At 35.9% G+C, this 25,759-nt stretch overlaps 1 protein-coding gene across 1 annotated transcript in view; it reads left to right on the top strand.

Annotated features, from left to right (window-relative positions):
• Cntn3 (contactin 3) overlaps positions 1–25,759 on the top strand; it is a 348,226-nt gene that overhangs the window by 277,486 nt on the left and 44,981 nt on the right. Inside the window, exons 12-13 of the mRNA XM_051203480.1 lie at positions 3,311–3,438; positions 5,421–5,596. Coding sequence (XP_051059437.1) covers positions 3,311–3,438; positions 5,421–5,596 — 304 coding nt within the window. The remainder of the gene's footprint in view (positions 1–3,310; positions 3,439–5,420; positions 5,597–25,759) is intronic.

Raw genomic sequence — 25,759 nt, 5'->3', positions numbered from 1 at the left:
TTATTTATCCTATTGTCTTAGTTAGGGTTTCAATTGCTGTGAATAGACACTATGATCACAGCAACTGTTATAAAGGAAAACATTTAATTGTGCTGGTTTACAGTTCAGAGGTTGAGTCCATTATTATCGTGGTGGGACATAGTGGCATGCAGGCATGTTGCTGGAGAAGTAGTTGAGTGTTCTACAAGTTGCCCAGGAAATAGGAAGTGAACTAAGACACCGGACAGTGTCTTGAACATATATGAGACCGCAAAGTCCACCTCCACATTGACATAATTCCTTCTACAAGGCCATACCTACTCTAGCAGAACCACACCTCCTAATAGTGTCATTCCCTTCGGGGTAAATTTTTTTCAAACCAATACACCTATCTTCTGTTGTGTCTTTATGATACAGTTAGAGTCCCACAGAAGGCCCATCATTGACTTACACAATCAGCAAGTTTGTTTATATTCCACTATGCTGGGGCTGTCCATTTTACATAAAGGCAAAATGGTGACAACCCCAACAGGAGCTCGCAGGCTCCTTTCAACCAAGGCCAGGGGATGTCCTAAGGCAGTTAGGTAATTTTATCTAGATTTGGCTTAAGCCAGTAGCAACATATTAGTACATTCTAATTGGCTAGGGCTGGTCAGGGCTATAGTTTTTTATTTTGGGTAGGCCTGGACAAGTTCTTGGCTTTATCCTTATTTGGTTATTACATTGAGCTTATTAATTGTGGAGGTTGGCTCTCCTAGTACATAATGACTATGGGGGCTGTCTCAGGCCTGGTTCTGCATATACCAGGTCTCCTTGTCCTTACTGTTGGAAGTGTTTGGGATTGATTTTCTTTTCATGGCTCTTCCTCAGATACTGCTTGCTTGGTTCCAAAAAGGAGGGACCAAGGTTCACTTCTTAACTGAGTTATTAGGGCAGGCTCTCATGATATTTACCTGTCCCTCTCAGATACATATATAAAAATGTGAAACAATATCATACACATATATTTGTGCATGGCTACATATGTAAATATATATGAGTGTTTATATGTGTGTAAAAGACACTGTTGGCACTCACATAAGCATGCTTTGCATCCTTGGATTCTACCACCTCCAAGTCAGCAACTCCAGTTCCAGAGTTTCTGATACCCTCTTCTACCTGATTTGAAAAAGAAACTTCAGCTGCTTTATAAAATTTACTGTGTGTAAATTCCATGCTGTGTATTCAATTTGACCAAAGGTACCCTCCATTTTCTTTATCCCCTTCTTCCTAATTTTCCTAGAACCTCCATTACATCTCCCTTTCAATATCATGTAGTTTTAAAGTTTCTTATGCATTGTATGTTTTGCATGTGAGTGTATTGTCTGGATGTATGTATGTATGTATACCATGTTCATGCCCCATGTCCTTGGAGATAACAAGAGAGTATCTAAAAAGAATGGAATGTGGGTATCATTGTGAGCCACAACTATTCGGATGCTGGCAACCAAATCTAGGTCCTTTGCAAGAGTGACAAGTGTTCATAACCACCAAGCAATCTTTCCAGCCTGCTGATCATTTGTTTTTAGCACAGTATTTCTAATTAGTACTGCCATATGGACACGAACATGACATCATCCACTGGAGTTGGGAGACCCTCTCCCTGGCCACACTCCTGAGGAAAAGTGACTGTCCCTCCTCTATCAATCAACCATCAACTGTCAGTAACTCCTTGGCTAGGGTTGGGCCTTAGGTGTCTTTCCCTTCTCTAGCTAGAATTTTTAACTAAATTTTGTTTTGGGCCTTAGGTGTCTTTCCCTTCTCTAGCTAGAATTTTTAACTAAATTTTGTGCAGGTAACCACAGTGACTGTGAGTTCATGTGTGCAACAGCCCTGTCATGTCCAGAAGACAGCATTTACCACATTCCCCCAATCATCTAGCCCTTATATTCTGTATTTCTCTTCTCTTTTCATGTTTTCTGAGTCTAAGGTCTGGGTGGGGGTTGATGTGGGATTGAAAATAGATGCTTCATCTGTAGCAGAACATTCACGGTTGCTTCCTCTCAGTAGTTTGAACAGCAACAAATCTCTGTGCATTGATGATCACAATAAGAAGCATCTCTGACCAAAGCTCTACTGGATATGTGACAACTTCATTTTCTCTTTACTCCTGTCTTAGTTACATTGTTTTAATTATAAGAAGTCTAAGAATAAATAACTATAGTGATTATATAGGTTTTACACCTTCATATATAAGAATCTTGATATCCTCTGGAGATGGCCTACAATTAATCCCCACTAGATAGCAATCAGTGACATTATTTGTGTATGTGTACATAATGACATGACATATGTATATGTAAAATGTGCATATAAAGTGTATAAAGTATTTAAAGATCTGGTTTAGAATTTCCACTTTAACATAATGCCTCATCATCTCCCCTGCATGTTCTACTGAATAGGGATATAGACATTTATTGACTGATTTGCATATGGTACAATGCTGACAGTGGGATGCAAACCTCTGAAAAAGCTCATCTTTTACTTGCGCAGATTCAACACATTTGGTTAAAGATATGAACCATGAAAGATAAGAAACATTAAAGTGTGAAATGCAAGGTGTGGTAATGCTTTTAGGAATTCAGAAAAAAAGAGATTGTAATTACGAGCAGGCATGTTGTTCAATAAAGATATAGCGATCAGGTAAATGAGATGTTATGCTGTCGCATTCCTCCTTCCCAGTGCAAATAAACTATTGCTCTTAGAAATGATACCTAAAGCAATTGCCCCCTTTATATTATCCTCTTTCTCTCCTTCAAAATGCTTCCCTGAAACCTGTACGTCACACATTTCCTGAGCATTTCATTGTCTTTGTCTTTCAAAATTAATATTACTAATGGAATACCAGATTATTGTCTTGTTCACACTGTCATCCCAGCACATTACATGTAAGACAGTCATTTCAATTTCATTAATGAGACAGTCATATGCTACATCTTTAAGAATACTAGACCGATGAGAATACACAAGACCCATGAGTTAAACCCATGGAGTTACCAAAATTCTTTTCAGTAGCTCCATGACCATGCATACATACATACTTTCTTTTCTTGTTTAACTCTGTCATGTGTGTGTGTATGTGCATTTGTGTGTGTGTGTGTGTGTGTGTGTGTGTGTGCGCGCGCGCACACGTGTGTGTGACTCTCTTTTCATTTCCTCAATTCACAAAAATTATGTACTTGTAGACTATACCAAATTACTGTTTTAAGCAATGAATTATGAAAGAAACATACCACTTATATTCTAAGGATGACTATTGCAAATTTACTGTTTTGCTTTCTGTTTACTTTAGGATTTCCTTTTTAAATGATGGGGGCCTCAAAATTCTGAATGTGACTAAGGCTGATGCTGGAACCTACACCTGCATAGCAGAAAACCAGTTTGGGAAAGCAAATGGCACAACACACTTGGTTGTGACAGGTGAGTGCTTTTCTTAGAGTTTTTTTTTTCTTTTTTTTTTATGGAAAGGTAAACTGAATTTTGCAGGAGGAAAAATATAAATATCTATGGATGTACTGGCAGCACGAGGTAGACTCAGTGGGTTTAAAGAGTATACATAAAATTGAGGGAGAAAAGGGGTGGAGGGGTATAGGAGGAGTTTGATGAGAGGGGGTGTGAATGGATTTGATCAAAATACTTTGTATTAATGTCAGTCTTCTCAAAAAATATTTAGTTAAAATTGAAGACATTGATCACATGTTTCTCAACCTACATAATACACTGTGCAGTCAGAACCTTTGTTTGTTCAAGTGAAAAGGTATGATACCTAAACTTATTTGTCATAGCCAAGGACACAATAATGAACATAACAGCTACTTTGCTGGCTCCCTGGGCCAAGAACATTGTGTTCTTGAGTACTCCTGTTTCATTATAATTTGTCTTTTCTAGATAAGTTCAAGTTCATTAAAAAACGTTTGATGTTAATTACATTCTCTTAATGTTCAGGATATTTATTCGTTCTTTTATCCTTTCAATTAAATGTTGAGCATTTTGTGAGGTGGGTGCTTGGGATATGTCAATGGGAATATAGGCAAAGATACTTCCTTATGAACCTTACATTCTACCACAGGAAGGAACATAGAGTAATAAAGAAAAAACAGATTGTTAAAAAGGAAAATGCAAACAACTGAGAAAGTAAATATGAGTGTGGGAAAATGGGGTTACTTGGAGGCAAAACAGGATAACTCCAGTTGGCTAGGATGACACAAGAGGAACAGATTTCAGGGAAATGAAGTGTTAGCAGATTTCTAGGGGCAGTTATATAGACATGTTATGGACTTGTTAAGACTGCTGTTTTCAATCCGTTTTGAAAAAGAGAAGCCAGTGAGTGTTTTCAGCAGAGAAATATTATCATAGAAGTTTGCTTTTCAAAGAACTGCTCTGTTGTGATGGTAGTGAAAAGATCCAGACAAGAAACCCAAAAAGATCAGTAGACATTACCAAAAAGGGTGCAGGGGTGAAAATTACCAATAGTAACCAAAGAGATGGTTCTGCAGGCAACTAGGAGCTCCACAAATTTAGCATAAATTCAGCAGGAAGTGCTATTCAATCAGGTGGGAAGTTCATGAAGATAAAGGAATCCAGAATGACTTCAAGATGAAGACTAAGGGCAAAGCTCACTGATAAAATGCTTCCTGTGAGAGTTAAAGGTGTAAATGACCAAAGTTTTACCACTGGATATTACAGCACAGATTTTCCTGGAGACCCTGATGGGACTAGAGCAGATGAGGGACTAAAAGCTGTACTAGACTGGCTTGAAGGGCTAATTTCCTAAGTTAATTTACACTCTCTGTACATACAGTTCTTTGATGAGTCTTGTTGTCTCAGGGTAAAATGCTATGAAACAGTGGGAAGGTAGAGTCAAGAGCAGTTGAGTTCATTATTAGGGGAATGTACCTGATTGTAACAGGGGAACATGTGTAGGTGGGCATTAGCACTGTAAGCCAGGGGCTTGGCATATTGAGCCTCTCATGACTTATTTTCCAAATATGTAAACAAGGATATTTTGAACTTATTTACATTTTAGTTTGAATACATTTGCTACTTGTTGAAGATTTGTGAGAATGGGGTAATTCCTATTTCTACCCTCGTATTTCACAAAATTATGAAACTGAGGTTTTTGTCATTAATATAGCTTGTTTGCAGGTGAGCACTCTGCACATGTATCTTTTACAAAATCATATATCTTAATTCTCATAAGAAAAATTTGTGAGACCAGTAAAATATAGCATAACTTTATAACAAGATGCCACTTTAATCTTGAAGACTTTTAATCACATAGATGTGTATGTACTCTCATGTTATGCAAATATATACATTCTAAATCAGATGAACAATGTGCCTATAAAATTACTTTCATTCCCATTGAAATTTTCTTTATTTACATATTGCTTACCCAACAGAACCAACCAGAATAATTTTGGCCCCTTCTAACATGGATGTTGCTGTTGGTGAGAGCGTCATTTTACCCTGCCAGGTGCAACATGACCCCCTGTTGGATATTATGTTTGCCTGGTATTTCAATGGAGCCCTTACAGACTTTAAGAAAGATGGATCCCACTTTGAGAAAGTTGGTGGAGTAAGTTATGTTACTGTTCTAATATTCTTTTTATTATATGGGTCTATGACAAGTTTCCTCTCAAAAATATCTGGTATGCAGGCAACACATAGAAATACTTGTCAAGTTGGTGAATTTTATATTTTGTTTCTGGATTCTTTTAGTCCAGTCTAATTTTATTTTGTTAATAATTAGATATTAAGAACATTTCCTTTAACCTATAACTATAATTAAAAATGGTTCATTTTCCATTTATATTTAATGTTGTTCTTCATAAAATTTTTGTTGTGGGTATTCTATCCAAGTATTTCATTTTCAAATACCCAATTTGTGATGAAATAGAAGGTAACTGTGTTACTACAATCGTCTAGATTCATCAGGAGATGCTTAATCAAAAACAATCTTTAGAGTTTCATTGGGCATTAGCTATAAGACTCTTCAGTTCACAGTTATACAAACTCAGGATTTGAAAAGTGTAATAATTTCTCTGTCTGAGTCATGGAGAGAATGAGTACTAGAGTTTCAAGACCTTAGCTTGTCTGTTTGTCTCTATAATGCAAATACTCTCAGATGTCTTCTTCCTTTCTGTCTCAATTGTGGTAGGTCTAAGTAATAAAAAGTATATATATCAATGAAGTTAATAGTTGAAAAATAACTAAGAAATAAGTTCATACTGAATCAAAAGGCTAACCAAAGTCTTCATAGCTGGGTCGATATTTGTGAGCTTAGTTGAGCAATGCCAGCCTTGTTGACGATTTGTGGGGCACTCTGGCCCTGGAGAGGATCACTCTATTTGGAAAGATGTCAAGTCTGAGCCTTGTGTCTGTAAACTCACTGTGTAGGCTTCCATAAAGCAGACAATCACACAATGGCCAACTCAGTGATATTTCTTTGACCAAGGTTTCTCGTTAAGTATATACATATATACACATAGCCATATTATATTTCAGAGTCCTATGCTATGTCTTATGATTCTCCTTGTGATTATACTCTGTCTTCCTAAACGATATGTCCAAAACTCAGAGCCCTGTACTTTAGAAACTAGGAATGTTGCAGAAATACTCATTCGGTTAATATGAGGTCACTCTGGAGAGAGATGAGTTTCATTGAATATAAATGTTGATCTTATGAAAACAATGCAGTTTGCATAGGGATACCCAAAGAAGAGAACACTATGGAAAGACAGACAAGGAGGAGTAATATGCAACAGTGGGAATAGTGATTACCCCACAAAGCAATGGATACCTGGGATCCCAAGGAGCTGGAGAAAGTTAGAAGACACCTACCCCTAAGGATTCCGAAGAGAACATGGCCCTATTTGCAGTCTTATTGAAGACTTGCAGCCCACAGAATTGGAAGAGAAAAATACATCTGTTAGTTTAAGCCATTGTTGATGTTTTTTGTTGTTGTTGCTGTCGTTGTTACAACAACTCCAAGAAACTAAAACATATAAAAGAAAAATATTTAAATGTGGTGTTAGATAACAAGTCACAAGTAGGAATAAATTGAATACCACTTCTGTTTTCCATCATCTGGCTTTCTTTAGTTTGAGGAGAACTAGTTTTCTAATTGTTCTCCCTGTTTCAAGGCTTTGAAAATATTTTCAATTGTTACAAATCCTCAGGATTCTTTTTCTCATTCCTTTGAATGCCCACTTGAAAATTGTCACTCATTTCTTCCATAAGAACAGGAAAAATTTATGTCAACATTCTCAAATTAGCACTCTACTCTATCTGAGTCCCTTGAGGTACTGCCTAAAGTTGTGAAGAATCTTGAAAAAAATACATTCCTCCAGTTACCTTTATGGATGTCCCAATATCTATCTTGAAAAAAAAATTCTCTAAGCAAGTTGTCCTGTTTTAAATTGATAAATGAAGACTTCAATTTGAAGTATTAGTTACTTCTTTTATGTCATAACGTTGTAATTTGTCATCTTGATCATGATCTGTTGCAATATTTTATACAATACAAGACCCCCTGTGTTAGTTAATGCTAAATAAATTTACATTGAAACATTCCAAAACCAAAGCAGTTTGATGGTAATATGCACAAATGCTTAAAAGCTCAACTGGATAGCTACTAATTGTGTAGGATGAGTTAAACACATTCAAATTGATAGTGTAACTTAACTCTCCCGATTGGCACAGCATGACTGGTTTGTACACAGGACATAAAGTTATCTTTGTGAAGAGTTAAGTGTCTAAAATGTGGATATTATAAACTAATGCAATCACTTGTCACTTTTGTTCCTTACACAACATGAAAGTTCATGACCTATGATTTTTTTTTTATTGACTCGCACTATTAGAAACTTAATATTCTCTCATAAGTATAAAACAGTAAGCCATGCAAAATGGCTTTCCCTTAAAGCACAAACAATTAAGTAAATCAGTTTTCTGTTGCATGGAAAAGAAATTACATAACAATCCTTGTCTCCTGATTTTGTATTCAGTGCAGATTACACAATATTACCTAGAATGTATGTTCCTCTCTCTCTTTCTCAATTGCTGTCCTCTCTGTCTCCCCCTCCCTGACCCCCCCCTCTCTCTGGTATATTCATAGATACATTCTTTTTTCACCACAGCAAAATGTGGACAAAGAAGAGGTGAGTGGTATGGTAGCTTACGGAAGGTTTATTATCTAAGAGTCATGTTGCTAATGGAGGGAATAGTTTACATTACAGAAAATTGACTCATATCTTTGAACCAATAGATTCAGCTAATTGCTTTTGGGACTACATTAGGTATCTGAAAAAGAAAAAAAAATAAATCCCAGGTATTGTCATAATGTCAAAAGTCTCCATAACTCTTCTGTAGATTAGAATACTAAACCAAAGGATTTTAGAATAGCAGTCACAGCTTTCTGCAATGTCAGAATGAAGCATTCTGAATTTATTTAACTTAATATCAGAAACAAATAGCAACAAAATAAAAGGCTGGATCCAAATATATTGCTTCAATCTGTGCCAATAACACAAATGGAAGTTGCATCATTCAATGATCATCAGTAAGTGCTTAAGTCCAGTATCCTGAGCAAATAAATCTTCACAGGCAATGTAGGATATGAATGGATTTGTGTTTATTACACGAGTCCTGAGGAATTTGCATTTATTCTGTGATATTCATGAGTAAGTGAGTCACTTAGTTTCCATTCCTTTGTTCTGATCTCTTCACATCAGATTTTAGTGTTTGTCGTGTCTTCTCCTTCCATGAGATCTGGAAGACATTGGTTTCTCTGTGAGTTTTTTTTTCCCTTGTCATAATAAGATAGCTTCCTATACTATTGTGTAAATGCAGATAATGTGTGTGACTACACATGGCCATTTGAGAAACGTGTATGGGGAGTGTATGTGTGGTAACATTCTATCAACCTCATATGTCCTTAGCTGATAAAGATGTCGGCCCACATAGCTAGGATGCATCTCTCCATATATTGAAGGAAATTCTGACAGTTCTTCAGCTGAGGCTCCTGGCTGGTGTGATTTGAATTTGAGGATGTTGACAATAAAAGCAAGCAATCCAGCAGGCTTGTGCTAACTCAACTGATAGATAACAAGCTTATGGGAGAAAATAGAGGGATTAACACTAATATCCTGAAAACTGCTGTGAAAATATCAGTTGAGAACAAGTAAGAAAGAGATATATTTAATATCAGTATCTGTGGGTAAATTCTGGCTGGCAGTATTGGCTTCATCGCCTCCTCCTTCTTAAAAAGAGCAACATGTTCTCTTTTCTTCAATTAAAATGTAAGACTTTAGTTTTATGGACTTGCAACATGCACTTATTTCTTCATACTTTATATAATTTTTGCTGATTCATAAGGAATGCCTTCACCTCTATGTCAATTTTCCATCAACTTTGTATTTTATGTCATTCATGAAAAGAATTCTCATTTACATTTAATCAAGCATGCTTAACTTTTATAGATGCAGACTTTTCTCTGTCTAGCCTGGTCCTACTTGACCCGCCTGGTCCCTGAAGCCACTTAGAAGATAACCATTCAGACTTAATATATATTCATAATTGTTTTGCCAATGGCTTTATACCTCTCTTCCTTAAAATATTACCCATTTCTACTAATCAGTGTATCACTATGTGCCTATGGCTTACTGGTGATATCCTGTCATCTTACTGCCACAGTGTGTTGTATATGGCATCTTTTTTACTCTGCCTTTGTCTCTCCCTCCCTCCTCTTTCTGCCCCCACTCCAATTTCCCACCTGCCTTTACTCTGTGTGGCCATTGGCCAAAGCAGCTTTACTCATCAACCAATAAAAACAACACTTATTCACAGTATACAGAAGGACATCCCACCGCAAACTTTTCTGAACTAAGATTTTTCATAACCTTTCTAGGGTTGAGTGGGATTTAGAGAAAATATTTTAGGACTAATGTTTAGAGAGTTACAAATGAAAATTATGAGATGCTAGAAATTATATGCTTTGTGGAGAGACTTTGTAGGAAATCAGATACTTAAGGGAATTTTCTGAGTCATTTAACACTGGATTTCATCATATTTCCCCATAGAAAAAATCACATCACATCACTGAGCAGTTCTTAGGGCTTGGCTTGATAGGAATATTTGTTATTGATTATAGGTCATACTGGTAGTTTTGATATTGGACTCACTCTCAGCTTTAGTAAATTGGAAAACATATTCATTGTGGAGAAGGTATTTTTGTGTATCTTTACATATGATATACCAGCCTATTAAGATCTAGATGCAGTAATGCAAAAATATCTTGTTTTATAAGAACTGAGTCATTAATAATTCATTTTCTATTGCTTACAGCTTTCTGATCCCATTTATAAAGTTCAACCCCAGGAATATGTGGCTTGCCAAATACAAAACTAAATATCACCTTTGATGTAGAAACCAATGTTCCTGCAAGAGCTAGATATACTTTTCAATATTGTTTTGTTTCCTTGTTTTTTGTGGGGTTGTTTGTTTGTTTGTTTGTTGAGCACAGAAGAATCAGAAAAGTTTAGGAGATAATCCTACAGTAGGAGTGCAATATCTAATATAAGGCTACTTCTAATAAATTCAGTGGAGAAATATATTATACCAAATTACAATAAAAATAATCTGTGCTATTTATTGTTTTGCATTTTATTTATTCTGTGTTTGGAACTTTTTATCAACTTCATTGACATATAAACTTCATAGCTGTCAACAACCACCATTAAGCTGACTTTCTTTTCAAAGTTCTACCTATTGTGACTCTTATCTATCTCTGAATATTTGTGCAGTCTGGACATTATATTTAAATTAAATAATACAATATATTGACTGTGATTTTGTAATTTGTAAACTATATTTAATAGCAAATTTAGTGAAAATTTAGGCCAACATTTAGGGGGAAGTAGACTCTCTATGTGTTCCATATGAATACATGCAACCCCCTTCACCAGCATCCCTCACCAGAATGGAATAGTTGCAGTAGTTGATGGAATTGGTACATCATCATTGGTACATTATCCCCCACAAGTTTAAAATCTATACTTAAGTTCACTCAACACTGTACACTCTCAGTTTAACAAATGTATGGTCAGTTATCATAGTTTCACTGTCTGTTGGCATGATAAAATAATTGAGAAAAATGAAGGTAGAAAAGGTTTATTTTAGCTCAGAATTCCTGGTTATAGTTTATCACTTTAGAGAGGTCACAACCACAGGATCTTGACACAACTGGACACAGTCTATCTGGAATTAGAACAGAAAGCAATGTGAGTGTATGTGCTTATGTTGAGCTCAATACTTCCTTGCTCCTCACCCCTAACTGAGGAATGGTGACACAATCGATGGAAATTTTTATCTCAGTGCGGTGAAGATAATCCATACATAACAGGCTAAAGTAATCTGGATAGTCTTCATTGAGACTTTCTTTGTAAGTGATGCTAGATTATATCAAGTTAACAAATAAAACTAACTGCCACATATGTGTATACCATTTTCATATTTTACAGAAAATGCCCAAAGAGGGGACTGCATTTTTGCCTAATGATCCTTTCTTCTCTAACTTTTGACAACTATGCATCTTTTCTGTTCCCCAAGTTTTTGTATCATCAAGAATGCCAGGTATTTGTTATCAGGTTGTATCTAGTCATTTTAAAATTAGATTATCTCATTTACTATTATCCATTTAAGGCAAATTTATGTATTCTCATGTCTTCATGGCTCATTTCTTCTTAACATCAATACACTATGCCACTCTCCATGTGTAACCAGCAAGTTATTCATTCCTCTACCAAAGGTTATCTTGATCACTGATTATTTTGTCATTTGTAAATAAAGTTGCTATATTCATCCATGAGAAGGTGTTTGTGTGAACATAGATATTCAAAGGCTATATCTTATCACAAGACCATGCCTATTTTCTGAAATTTGCTCAATGCCCTCCAAGATCAGTCACCAAAATTTGCTGCTTTCCCTCCAGCTGTACTGATACTTTGTGTCTTCATATTCTGAATAAGCATGTGCTGTGTCTTTCATCTGTTTTAATTCAAACTCCCCTAATATCATACAATGTAGAATATGTTTTCTGTACTTACTTGTGACTTGTGCATTTTCTTGCATGAGGTGTTTGTTCTGTGTTCATTTTTGACTGTGGTGCTCCTTTTCTTTTTGTGGAGTTTTGTGGGCTATAGTTTGTTCTGCACAGAACTCCATCATCATTAGATGTGGCAAGTGTTCTCCACAGTCTGTGGTGTAACTTTGTGTTCTCTTGGTAAGTTTCAGATAAGAATTATTCAAATTGATCATGACCATCTTGGCAGCCTTTTGTTTCATGAATAGGGTTTCTGCTGTTATTCCTATAAAGCCTTTGCCATACCCTGGGTCATCTAGACTTTATCCTATGTGATCTCCTGTGAGTTTGATATTTTTCTATTTAGAATTATGATCCATTTTGAATTCATTTTCCTGCAGAGTATAAGGCCTGAATCTGAATTCATTTCTTTTCATGTGAATATCCAGTTGTAGCCATGTGATGAAAAGGCTACCTTTGGTCCATTGTACTTCATTTGCTCTTTTGTCAAATATTGGTTGACTATATTTTTAGGGCTATTTCTGTACTATCTTTTCTGCTCTGTCGATCTGTCTTTTTTGTCTGTTCTTTTATCACGTCTCAAAACCCTCTCTTCATTTTTGTAGCTTTAGAATATATCTTGAGGTTGGATGATGTCAGTGATCTAGTTTTTGTTCTCAAGTTGACTTTCAGGACCATTTGCTTTCAACTGTGAACTTTACAAATATATTATTGGTGTCCACAAAATAATATCTTAGGCATTTGACTGACAATGTGACCAACATGAAAACTAAGATGGAAGGAGTTGACATGTAAGCTATCTACATTTCTTCTGTTCCTTGATCTCTCTCATCAGATTCTGCAGTTATTCTTCATAGCACTTGTGGGTGTGTTCTTAGTTTTGAGCCTAAGTATTTCAGTGTTTTGGTGCAGACAGAAATAGTAAGATTTGTTATTTCAAATATTTGTTCATGGCTAGTACACAAGAAAGAAAGAACCTCCTGTCCTGCAACATTTATTAGTTCTGAGTGGATTTTGTGATTCTTTCATACACACACACACACACACACACACACACACACACACACACACACACTAAATAAATTACTATCACATCTGTGACATAAATTTTTATTTCCTCATTTCCATTTGATTTATCTTTTATCTTTTTTATGTCTTATTTTAGCTTGATTTCTAGTAGTATATTCAAGTTTAGTCATGGAAACACAGATGCATTGTTGGAATCTGTTGCTAATATCCATTTAGGATTTTGGCATCTGTATTTGTACGACTAGTTTATTTGTAGTGGCTTTCTCTGGCTTGTGTTATTCTAACATCATAATTAGGAAGTATTTCCTCTGCTTCCTCTTGTAGAAAAACTGTAGAGAATTGTGTAATTTCTTGCTACTAAAGATAATACTGAATTCACATTTGAACATATCTCATTCTCTTCTTTATGTTTGGAGAAATTTAGACTTCCTGATTCAATAATGTTATTTGATATGGCTTGTTTTGATTGTCTCTTTCCTCTTGTATAAGATTTGACAAGTTGTATCTTTCAAAGTATTGGTCCTTTTCCCCTGTGCTATTGGATTTATGGGCAAAGAGTTGTTTAAAGATTTTCATCATCGTGCTTTAATATCTGTGGATAATTTTGTGATGTCCTCTTTGCTGTCTGGTAGTTCCAAAGCATGTAAGTTTTCCATTGTTGTGCTAGCATGGCTGCAGGCATATTGATAGTATGGACCTTAACAAAGAACTGCCTTTTGGGTTTTGTTGATTTTTTTCTATTGATCTCCATTTTCATTTTCACTGGCTTTTTCTCTGATATTTATTTCTTATATTCTGCTTCTAGATTTAATTTGCTCTTCTGTCTCTCATTTTCTAAATTAAAATCATAAATGATTGATTTTTAAATCCTTGCTTTGTAATAAACACACTCATTGATGTAAATTTCCCCTAAGCACAGCTCTCCAGCCCACAAATTTTGATATCTTTATTTTCATTTGCATTAACTTAAATATTTTCATAATTTTTCATTATATTCTTTGCTTGTATTATGTAGATGTATTACAATTAATCATGAGCAGACAATGTTTGATTCCTATATACTTAATATTCCTATATACTTAATATTTCTTATTTTTAGTTACCATCTTTGAGTATATGTGTATGTATGTGTTCTTGTGAATTCACATCTATAGACCAAAGGATACCTTCCAACTTTATATGAGTTCTGGGAATCCAACTTAGGTAACCTGACTTGAATGACAAGGAACTTTCCTTCTGGGATACCTTACCAGCTCCACTATGCTTTAAAATTTATACGGTATGTTTTATGGCCCAGAATTGTTTCTCTCTTGGTGAATTTTAATGCTTTAGGAGAGAAGATGCATTGTCTGACATTGTTAGATTAAGTAATGTATATATGCCATTAAATCCATTGGATGGAGGATGATGCTTAATTTAACTGTATCCTTCTTTAATTTCTAATTGATAGCTATGCATTTCTGGCAAAAGAATATAATTTTTTATTTGCCTATTTTTCCTGACAGAAAATCTGTCAGATTTTCATATATATTTAATACTCTTTTCTTAAACATTTAATCAATAAATGATAACTGTATCTGCTTGGGAAATTGATACTTCCTCAGATCTTAGTGGGCCTTTTTAGTCCTGATAGTCTTCCTTCCTTGGTAATTTCCTGATCACTTAACCACAGTGGGCCCCACATAATAATCCTACTTCCTTTTTGATCAAATGTTGGATGTATCACTCAGCATCCATGAAGCTTAAATGTGAATTCATCTTTGTAGCTAAGGTAAATTTCCTATAGGCAATATATAGCTAGGTCTCACCCTCTATACCTTTTAGCTGATACTCTTAAGATGTTAATATGCAAAGGGATCTCAGAGAAATCTGAATTAACATCTAAGTTGTTATTACTGGTTTCTATTTTATTATTTCTTCTTATTTTCGTTTCCACACTTTATTTGCCTTTTGTGAAACATTTCCATGATACCATTTTCATTCATTCTTAGATTATTGTTACCAATCGAATATTTGTAAACTTCATGAAGTATCTTTAATAAACTAACTACCAAGTTGCTGGTATTAGGAAATTAGCCTTGGGAAATGCTTAGGTTTCCAAGGCATAGAGACCCCTCATCTTGCTGTCTACATTTTCAGGATGCAGGAAAATGGCACTATTTCAGAGCTAGAAATAAAGCCCTTGCCGGAAACCTTAAGTTTGGACTTTTCAGCCTCCTGAGAAATGAATTACTTTTTTCATTTTAAATTCTCCATTTACTGATTTTATTAGGCATATGTATGTGCATCTGGAGAATTACATGTATTTCACAGCATACATGTGCAGGTAACAGAACAACTTGCTTAGACTATGTGTATTGCAGAGATCACAACCAGCCTTCAGTCTAGACAGCAAGTACCTTTAGCCACTGAGCAAACTCTTGGGGCCAAGATTTTATTGTTCATCAAAGATAAAAGACTAGAACCTGTGTCATTTATACATTTTTACATTTCTCAGTGCTTTTCTTACAATTTTCCTATCTATTTGTAACTAATCCCAACCAATTTCAGAGTGCTTCAAGTCTGCTTTCAAGTAGGTAGGGTATTTATAGGTATGGTATATAATGAAATACTACTTTATAACACAAAACCTCATAGTAAAATGAAGGACTTTACACAAAGAGCCCTGTATTTATCCCTTTATCCCTTGTTTTATTATAATTCAGTTCACTTGTTCATGAACGTACAAGCATACATCAGCACACATACAGTCACATACACAATTTTACCCATGATCTAATACATTGTTTCTATTAACCTGAACAAATAATAAATTGTTAAATTAAATATGAGTAACAGAATTTTTCATTTTTTTCATTTCCTGTGTGTATGTATATATCATATATATGTGTGTATATATCATATATATATGGCATATGTGCATGTGTTTTTGTATGTTCATGTACATAAATGAACATTGTATGTTCACCTACTGGGGGTCATTATCAGAACTTTCCTAAATCATTCTTCTACCTTATTCTTTGAGGTAGGGTTTCTCAGTCAAACCTAGGACTCCAATATGGCTAAGCTTTGCAACTCCTCTCTACACTTTTCAAGGCTACCACTACAGGGAAACTACCAAGGCCAACATTGATTGATTGATTGATTGATTGATTGATTGATTGATTGATTGATTGATTTATCTTTTGTGAAAATGTTTCTTGCCTGCATATATGTCTCTGAACCATGTGCCTGTAATGGACTTGAGAGAGCATCAGGCCCTCTGTAACTGGAGTTATACAGTTGGAAACCACCATGGGGATGCTAGGAATCGATCCCAGTCATTGGAAGTACATTGGGTGTTCTTCACCACTGAGCCACCTCTACATCCCCAAATCTACATTCTCAAGTGGATTCCAGAAATCCAGCCCTCTGCTTGCAAGGCAAACCCTGTAACTCCTAAACCATCTCCTCAGTCCTAAGCAAACCAACTTCTTCACCTTACCTTTGCACTCTTCACACTGCTGCTGCTCTTCCTTTCTTTTAAATGTAGATTTATGTTTCTGCTTCAAACATAGTTTTCTTCTCTCTAAAAGCTTTTAACTTTCCCTCCTCCCTTTGCAAGAAGCTTTCCCAGGGTTCAGATTTTAAGAAGGGTAGATGCTGCTGCCATTACTTAGTTTTGTGACAGTGGTGGTTTTTATCTCAATCCTTGAATACTCAGTGAGTGATCACCTAATCTGGTTTCTAAGATGTAATTCTTACCCACTTCTTTATGGGAAAGGAATATAGCTCTCTCCTCCCTTAATTCCTGCAAGATTATTTTTGCCAGTTTTCTGAGGATTTATGTACTAGGCATATGTGTGTTTTAGTCTGTCTTTGGCATTTATCCTACAAGGTATCCTTTTTGAGTCCTGTACAGTGTTGTTATCTTAAGTGTATGTGTGTGCCTATATACATGTCTGCCTATTGATGCATGACCCATACATCAACAGGTAGAAACTAGAGGATGATAAAGTATGTTTGCTCTGTCACTCTCTGACTTCCCTCTTGAGACTATCACTGAACCTAGAGCCTGCAGTTGTTGTCTAGGCTAGAGAGCAGGCATGTCCCATGGATCATCCTATCTTTGCCTTTTCTGCCCACAGTATTAGAGTTATAGGCACAAGCAGCCAAGCAAAGATGTTTTCCTTTGGTAGTGAGGATTGCAATGCAGAACCTCATACATGCTGTCTCTCCAGCACTTTTTTATTTTGTTTTTTAAAATTCTTTTGTTATGACCTTAACCATATATATATTCCCTCTGAGCTTCATCATTCTCTAATGAGCCCATAAAAATGTCATCCTTAATTTCTGCTACATCATTTGATCTCTATAACATTTCTGCTTAATTCTCATTCATGTGTTCATGTGTGTTTATTTTTTTCATTGGTATCTTCAGGATATTAATCTTGTTTTGATATTGCTGGTGTGATAATTCCAATGCTCCATTTATAGACAATTCTTCAGTCTCTTCTGACTGACTTTACCTTCTATATGCCACATAACTTATTTGTGAAATATGGAAGTATTATATTGACAAAAAAGATGGTAGTAAACCTTTAGTAATATAGCTATGAGATGTAGAGGCAAGGGATATGTTCTATAGTGTTCCTTAGTTCTATAAAAAGAAGCTCTTACTCTTCTTGCACTTAAGCTGGGATCCCTGTAGTATATGCTTGATTCCTTTTGCTCAAGGCTTTTTTCCTGTTACATGTGTCTGGATGTCTGGAGAGTTGTGCAGGTTGAGTGGGATCTGATAAACCCAGGGCATCAGTCTGATGGATCAATTGCTTCTGAGAGCAGACACTCCTAAGGGGCATGGCAGAACAGTGACATTATCATTGTCTTTGCTTTAGCCAGAAATTAAGATATTTTTCTTTGGATAATAACTGTGAGGGTTTCTGAAAGTAAAAGTTTGTGGAAGGCTACCTCTAAATGGCCTCCTAAAATATCATCCACATTCAGCTGAGTTGGCTGCTCTGAATGTCCAGCAATATGTCAATCACAGTTCAGAGTTTTTTTTTTTTTTTTTTTTTTTTTTTTTTTTTTTGCATGATGCTGGTTTCCTTGGAGATTTCAGCTTGTGGGTTTCTGCTTCGACAATGATGAATCTCCAGATTAGTTTTTTGTCCTATCAGTTTGCACTGTGAACTCATTTCCATGATGCAGCCAAGAAAAGTTCTTTTTGTTTGTTTAAGTTTCTTCAGCTCTTTTCCTTGTTAAGATAAGGTAGCAATTTCTATACTCCTTAAGTGGAAGAAGCAGAAGTCAAAGGTCTGAGTAACTAGCTTGATTTTTAATGCACATGTTACTTTCTTATGTGAGTCATACTATCCATATTGTATTAGACCTTGTACTGCAGTTTCAGAAAGAAAATCACTTTATGTTGTAAGAAATATTTAATATTTAATGACACCATTTAATTGACCTGAACATAACTAACAATAGGAAGAATAAAGACGAAACGGGCTGTGATGGTAAACATTGTCAACCAGACAGGATCTAGAATGACTTGGGAGACAACCCATTATAGGAGTCTATATGGAATTATCTAGATTAACATAATTCAGGTGAGAAGACCTACCACGTTCATTGTTGGCAGCACTATTTTGTGGACTGTTGTGTTAGAATGAGGAAAAGGCAGAAAGCAAGCTGAGCACCAGTGTTTATCACTCTCTGCTTTCTGACTGTGGAGGCAATGTAATCATCACCTCAAGCTCCAGCTGACTCAACTTTCCCCTTGAAATAGCCTATACCACCAATCAGCAAACCAAAATAAACCCTTTTCCCCTTAAAATCAGCAACAGGAAAAGCAACTAATGATATAGGCCATATGGGGTGACCTGAACATTTGAACTACGGTAGAAATTCTAAGTGGTTGAGTTTATGTGGAATAAAATCTGGTTTTATAATACTTTCTTTTGGATTATTTTAACTCAGAATCTATTGATAGTCACATTAATATCAAGCCTGTTCTTCCTTTCCTTTTTGAATATGCCTTTGAGATCACAAATCGATTATAGTTCTAAAGTAGCAGGATGGCTGTGGAAATACAATAACCTGAGATTGTACTGAAAATAGTCTGATCACTCTAGGAGGATCTGTCTGAAGAGGGGCATCATCTTCTTCTCTTTGAGCCCTTGGGAGTCCTTTCTGGACCACACACAGAATACTGACATAAAAGGAAGCATGTCTAGTCCAGGATTTGGCTACTTTTTAAAAACTTATTTTAGGTACTTGGCATAGTCAACTCAGAACAGCCTGCCAGGATAAATACTGGTGAATAAATTCCATCCATGTACAATTCTTCTTCCTTTGCAGAACTTATTGAAAGAATCCAAAGACATGCCTGGGATTATGTGAGCCCTTTCTAGGATGCAGTGCCCTCCAAACACTGCCAACAGCCTACGCTGGCCACCAAAAGTGATGTGGCAAGTTTATATTCCAGCTGTGTCAGCAACATGTTCCTTATTCAATTTGTTTTTCTTGGAGGATGATTTTTACCTTCATCTCCACCAAATGGTATAGTCTATCCATCCCTTTCCTTTTAAAACTTTGTAGATGATGGTGACTGACATGAAAAGGACTATTGGTGTGATGCTGTAGAGTGTCTGAATCTAAACACATAAATAATATAAGTAAATTCCATCTGCAGTCTTTATAGGAATTCAGCACTGCAATATTATGAAACAAAACCAGGTTGTTCAGAGATTCACCCAAGGTTCCCAGTTTACAAGTGCTAATGAACTTAGTAAGAGGCACCCCAACTTGCTAGCCATGTGAATGAGCTTCTCAGCCCCTAATCAAGCCAGGTGTGTTAATGAGATGTTCCACAGTGATGACTTCACTGTCTTGACTGATGTTCTCTGAGCAGAATCAGTTATCCTTCTTTAAGCCACCAACTAATTTCTGGATTGAGTAGTGAGTGATGAATAGTGAAAGTAAACAACAGGTGCTTAGCATACCTTGGACTTCTCTGAGCTTTCCAGTCCTATGTACAAGGAATATTGCAAAGGACAGATTATGTGCTTGGTATACTTTATGCATATAAAAGGAAAGACAAAATCAATTTATGTGATCCATGAATTAAGTGGTTCCTCAAAGTAAGCTCCTTTGGCTCAAAATATTTCCATTCCATAAAATTAATATCTAATCAATTCAGAGTCATCCTACAATGATGTAGATTGTATACATTTATGTATATTTGTAAGAACATATGTTCTTATTGATTTGTTTTCATGAATTTCATTGAACAATATCAATGCCATCAGCATACAATGGTAGCATAATGTCGAGAAGTCACTCTTGTGCTTGGCTCCTACTATATTACACAAATAGTGTTTATCTTGCCTGTTTCCCAGGATAAAAATATGTTCAGAAATGCTTTTAACAGATTATTATTTCACCAGAGTACACCCCAGCTTAGTGGTTATTTCACACATTCATTAATTTAGATTTGTTTAAGTTTACAGTGTAGAATTAAGTTAAAAGTAAGCTTAGAATTAAGTAAAGAGTTTAGACTTTGAAGGTTGAGAAAGACTTGAGCAGTGATCTCAAGCCTTTTATTTCCTCAAACAGTGGTTATTAGGCATATAAAATCCCAGGAGGTTTAATGATTTTTGACCCTGCTGGCTTTTTATAGCTATGTTAAATGCCCCTTCTTCCCAGTTTATTCTAACATAATTTCTTTGGATATAGCTTGAACATTTTTGAAAGTTTTTAAAAGATTCTTCAAGCAAATATTCAACAAGCAATATTGAAGTTAATGAATTTACATGGATCATCACCATCCCTGTGGAGTGGAGGGGTGGTCGGGGGGACATGGGAGGGAGAAAAAGAGGGAGGGGCAGAGGGAGGGAGGAGAAAGGAACTGGGATCAATATGTAAAATAAGAAAAATAAATAAGAAAAATGGATCACAACTTTTATAACAACAATATCATGCAATAATATCAGAAAATAATTGTCCAAACAGATTATCAGCTGAATGACATAAACCATAAGCTGAATGACAATATTAAATAATAGCTCATAGAATAAATCTCTTTCCTTTTCCATTTTATTTCAATCATTTAGGTTAATTATGGAACAACAGTTAAGTATGGTAGTAGGTTTATGATTATCGATTTCTAATACTGGATAATCTCTTTTTTAAATTAACAGAGCAAAGATCTCTGTCTCAGAGGTTTTGACAATATCCAGATAATTCCCTTTTCCAACATCTCAGATAATGTTCAAGCACATTGTTTTCTATTCATTTATATTCACCTTTATTTCATCAGTTAACTGTTATCTGGTGATCAGATCCGTATGTAAGACATAAATCACATTCACAATAGCAATTTCCATGTTGAATTAAGTTTAATAAAGTTAGTTCATTTAAGAAAAAATTAAATAACAGAACATTAAAATGTCATAAAAGTTAGAAAGGTGTTATTATAATGACTCAAGGGAAAGAAACACTGGGTTGACATCCCCGGTACATAGCAGACTAGTTCTTCTGAGAACTTCCATGACAACGAGCAATTGTGTGAATATGCGACACTGTACTGAAGGAAAAATCATTCCTGAGTTACAGTCATGAACTTAACTTTTAAAAGCTGATATCTGTGGGGCAACTCAGACACTTTGCAAAACCTAAAAAAAAATATGCAGTGTTCAACAAAGTTAGTGTGTACCTAAATATGTCACTTGTTCAGAACACTTAGGAAGGGGCATGCTGAGACTCTACATCACGTAATGGAATGAGAATTCTTATTTCTGGGTTCCAAAGAACATTGAACAAACTTTTATATTAACAGATTACATCAAACATGCCTTACATATCACCTGCCCAGACAACCAATTGACGACAAAGTCATTAATCAGTCAGAAGAATTAAAACTGCTTAGCACTGTCTGGCTTCTTAGAATGGCTGAATGATTGCTGATATTTTTCCTTTCCACGAGTAGGTAGAGTAGATTTATAAAGAAGGTGACCTTGACACATCTGGTTGATGAGGGACAAGGTGTAATTCCTTTGGCAATCAATGCAGAGGTTTGTTGTGCCTCTATCCACTCTTTCAGGGACCTTTAGAGAAAAGAACAGCAACCAGTTTCCTGAACTTCTACAGACTTGATTGTTTTCAAGAAATCTGTTATGGCAGCCTTTCCACTGTTGCTCAAATTGTTAGTTGGGGTCAGTCTTGTAGGTCTCTGGACATTTCTCTAGAGTCAGTTTTCTCTTCAAACCTATGATGGCTCCCTCTTTTATGGTCTCTCTCTCTCTCTTTTTTTTCTCTTGTCTATTCTTGCCCTGACTCAATCTTCCAGCTGACCTGAACAAGGAGGGAGCTAACGGGCCCCCAGACTGATAACTGGGGAATCAGCATGGGACCAACTCAGACCCCCTGAACAGTTAGAATGTCTGGGCAGTCTAAAAGGGACCTCTGACAGTGTTACCAGGATGTATCCCTGGTGCAAAAAGGACTTTGGGAGCACATTCCCAACGCAGGGATACTCCCCTTAACCTAGAGGCAGGAGGGAGGGCATAGTCCCTACTCCAAATGACTTGACAGATTTTGTTGATCCCTCCTGGAAGGCACCACCCTCCCCATGGAGTGGGGAGGGGATGGGGTGGGAGGTCAGGGGGCATGGGAGGAAGGGAGGGAACTGGGATCAATATGTAAAATAAGAAAATATATACAAAAAGAAACCTGTTATTTGACTTACATGTCATATTAGCATTTGAAAAAAACTTGAGTATGCTACTGGATAGTTAATGTGGGACACCTGCTAATAACAGGCTGTGTTCAGTGATAAAGGAAGAAGACCACTTACTAAATCCCATCTTCTAAAACTAGCTATCAGAACATGTTTCTTCCTCTTTAAATAGTAAAATGTGTTCTTTGGGAGCCTGGCAGTCACATTACCTTAGGAAGTACTGTAGCTTCCTAAGGAATTACTCCATTGTATTAAAATTCCATACCCCATTGTCAATATGAGATGTACCTCCAATCCAAAATATATGTTATATGTGCCTCAGTTCTTGGCATACAGACCTGTCATTACTGGTAATAGTCTGGGTTTTACCTGGTGTCAGTTATCTCTTCATGTACTGTTTTTCTCAGTGATGAGTGTTTTTTGACGTTGCAGCAAAGTTTTTGTTACCATCATTATCTACAAAGGAAAAAAATTAATGATTCTTTTCTGTTTGTTATTTTACTAATATCAATCTCAAAAAGTGGTTTTGCCTGTAAATCAATTTAGGATGTGTGCAGATAGTATGTTCTGGGAATCAGTGTTCTTATAGGGGAAATATATATAATTATCTAAATAATTGAAAGTGATCCTAGAGGTTAGAGTTGTAACTCCCTGGCAGAATGCATACTGAGCTTTGCATGACTCTGATCTCAACTCCACTACCATGAAAACTGGAGAGAAAAGGGCATGGGAGGGGAGGGATTGGAGCAAAACTCAGGAATTGATCCTAAATGTAGCTACCCCAAACAGCAAAAACATACTATGATTAAGCATATAAAGATGAACTTGACAATAGCCACAGTGCACTTTACTTTCCTGGAGTATTATCCCCAGTCTCTAAAGGACAAGAACCATTAAAATAACTACATACTAGAAAAGGTAATTTTTCTGGAAAGGCTTACATGGTGAGGGCTGCTTATTATGAAATGGCTGACCACACTGGAGAAGCTGACCAAAGGTGTCAAAGAGGTTTGGAGATTCTCTGATCTTCAATCCCATTAGAAAGCTGAAAAAAATCATGTTCTGATGTCAGAAAGAGACAGCAATATCAGCAAGCAACAGAAAGGATGGTATAGATGACAGGCTTGCCAATCCATGCAGGCAGGCAGCCCTGTCTTTCCTCTGGATCTCTAAATCTGGGCCACACCTGGAATGTGCTACTTACTTTAGGGGAAGGGTCAACTAATTTTCCAGAGGATTGACTATAGGGAATCTCTTAGTTCATCCCTTCTTCAATCAAGTTGATGCTTAATTGACATGCTTGCAGGCTGATAATTTGCATAGTGTATCCATATCATCACTATGTCCCAGATCCATTAAGCTACCCACCTCTTTAGGACTCATTCCAATGAGTTGTCCCCTTACATGCCTTGGATTTCTCATGAATGTCCTGCCCTGAAGCAGACCATTTCTTTGTCTTCTTTTCCTAGATAACTTCTACTTTTATTACAAATATCAGCTCAGCTGTCAGTTGAGAGACAAGCCCCAGAAAACTATAGATTTCTTCTGCATGGTGTAACATTTCCCACACTATAATTTTACATCAATTTGTGTAGTCATTTGATTACTCCCTGCTTGCTAGCTGTCAGCTCCATAAATATAAGCACTGTTTTCCCCACTCAGGATTGTGTTCCTAGTAACTGAAGTGTGATAGTAGGTGCTTAAGAGCTTTTGAAGTTACCTTATTTTTTATAATGCAGTGCCTATTAGAAGGAACTTGAGTCTGTATGAATTGTGGAACATTCTCTGATACCCTAAGCTTCTGTGTCAGTCATTAGAACAGACCTAGCTCTGTCAATTTTCTTCTTCCAGTAAGCCTATAGGTAGCAGTTTTGAAAATTACTTTATTTCTAGAAAACTTAGTATCCCAGTGCTGAGCTTTGAGAGAGAAATTTTAAGGAAAATGAGAATGGGAGATGAAGAAAACGAAAGTTTGACACTTCTGGTTAATGCTTTTAACAACATCATAGATAGCATTCAGAGATTATTAGTGATCATAGGAATTATTGCAAGGTTATCAGTCCTCTATATTGCTTTATTTAGATATCCTATGCACCAGATCATGGGTATGTAGCCTTTTGGTTGCTATGGCCATATTGGATAAAGAAGAATATACAAGTACCAGTGAAAGCTGATGAACCAAACAAAAGAAAATAATAATAACAAAATTTTATGGATAATCTTCATATCCACCTTCAGAGATTAGCAAAATGCTCTCACAAAGCAATCTTGATTATGCATTATTGCATATACAAAACTATTCAGGTCTATGATTGCAATATCTAATAAAGAAAATGAATATGTCTAAGTAATAAAACATAATTACTTTTTAAATGTTTTATTAAAATAGTAAAAGAATAGGATGAGGCAAATTAGTGAGATATATGACATTGTAATTGAAAATAAATACATCAATGTATGGTTTGATGGTAGTACTTGTAGTCAATGGGTTCTCAAGTTTCTCATTGGACATTTTGGTTCTAATTTTACATGCAGTGTGCTTCAGTCTTAAAGGTAGTTGCTAACATAAAGTAGTGGTAGCATGAATAAGGTATTGCTGTGAAGTGAATAATGTATCATTTGTGAAGACAGGTCCTGTACAAGTTAGTAAAGAGACAAGTAATAATTTCTTTAAGCTGAATGTCAGATTGAAGCTTTATTCATTCCATTGAAAAACTTATTAGATGATAGATTTATGTAAACCCTAAAATAGTGTCACAAATGTATACAAATATTTTCCAAATATCCTTTGTATGCTGTAACAAATAAAGGTTACCCAAAGATCAGGGCACAGAGCTCGCCACACTAGTTAGCAACAGAGGGCAAGCAGTGGTGGACATATTTAATCA

The sequence above is a fragment of the Phodopus roborovskii genome, unplaced genomic scaffold (genome assembly GCF_943737965.1).
Source record: "Phodopus roborovskii unplaced genomic scaffold, PHOROB, whole genome shotgun sequence".
Taxonomy (NCBI): domain Eukaryota; kingdom Metazoa; phylum Chordata; class Mammalia; order Rodentia; family Cricetidae; genus Phodopus; species Phodopus roborovskii.
This window is presented reverse-complemented; position numbering and strand designations above follow the sequence as displayed.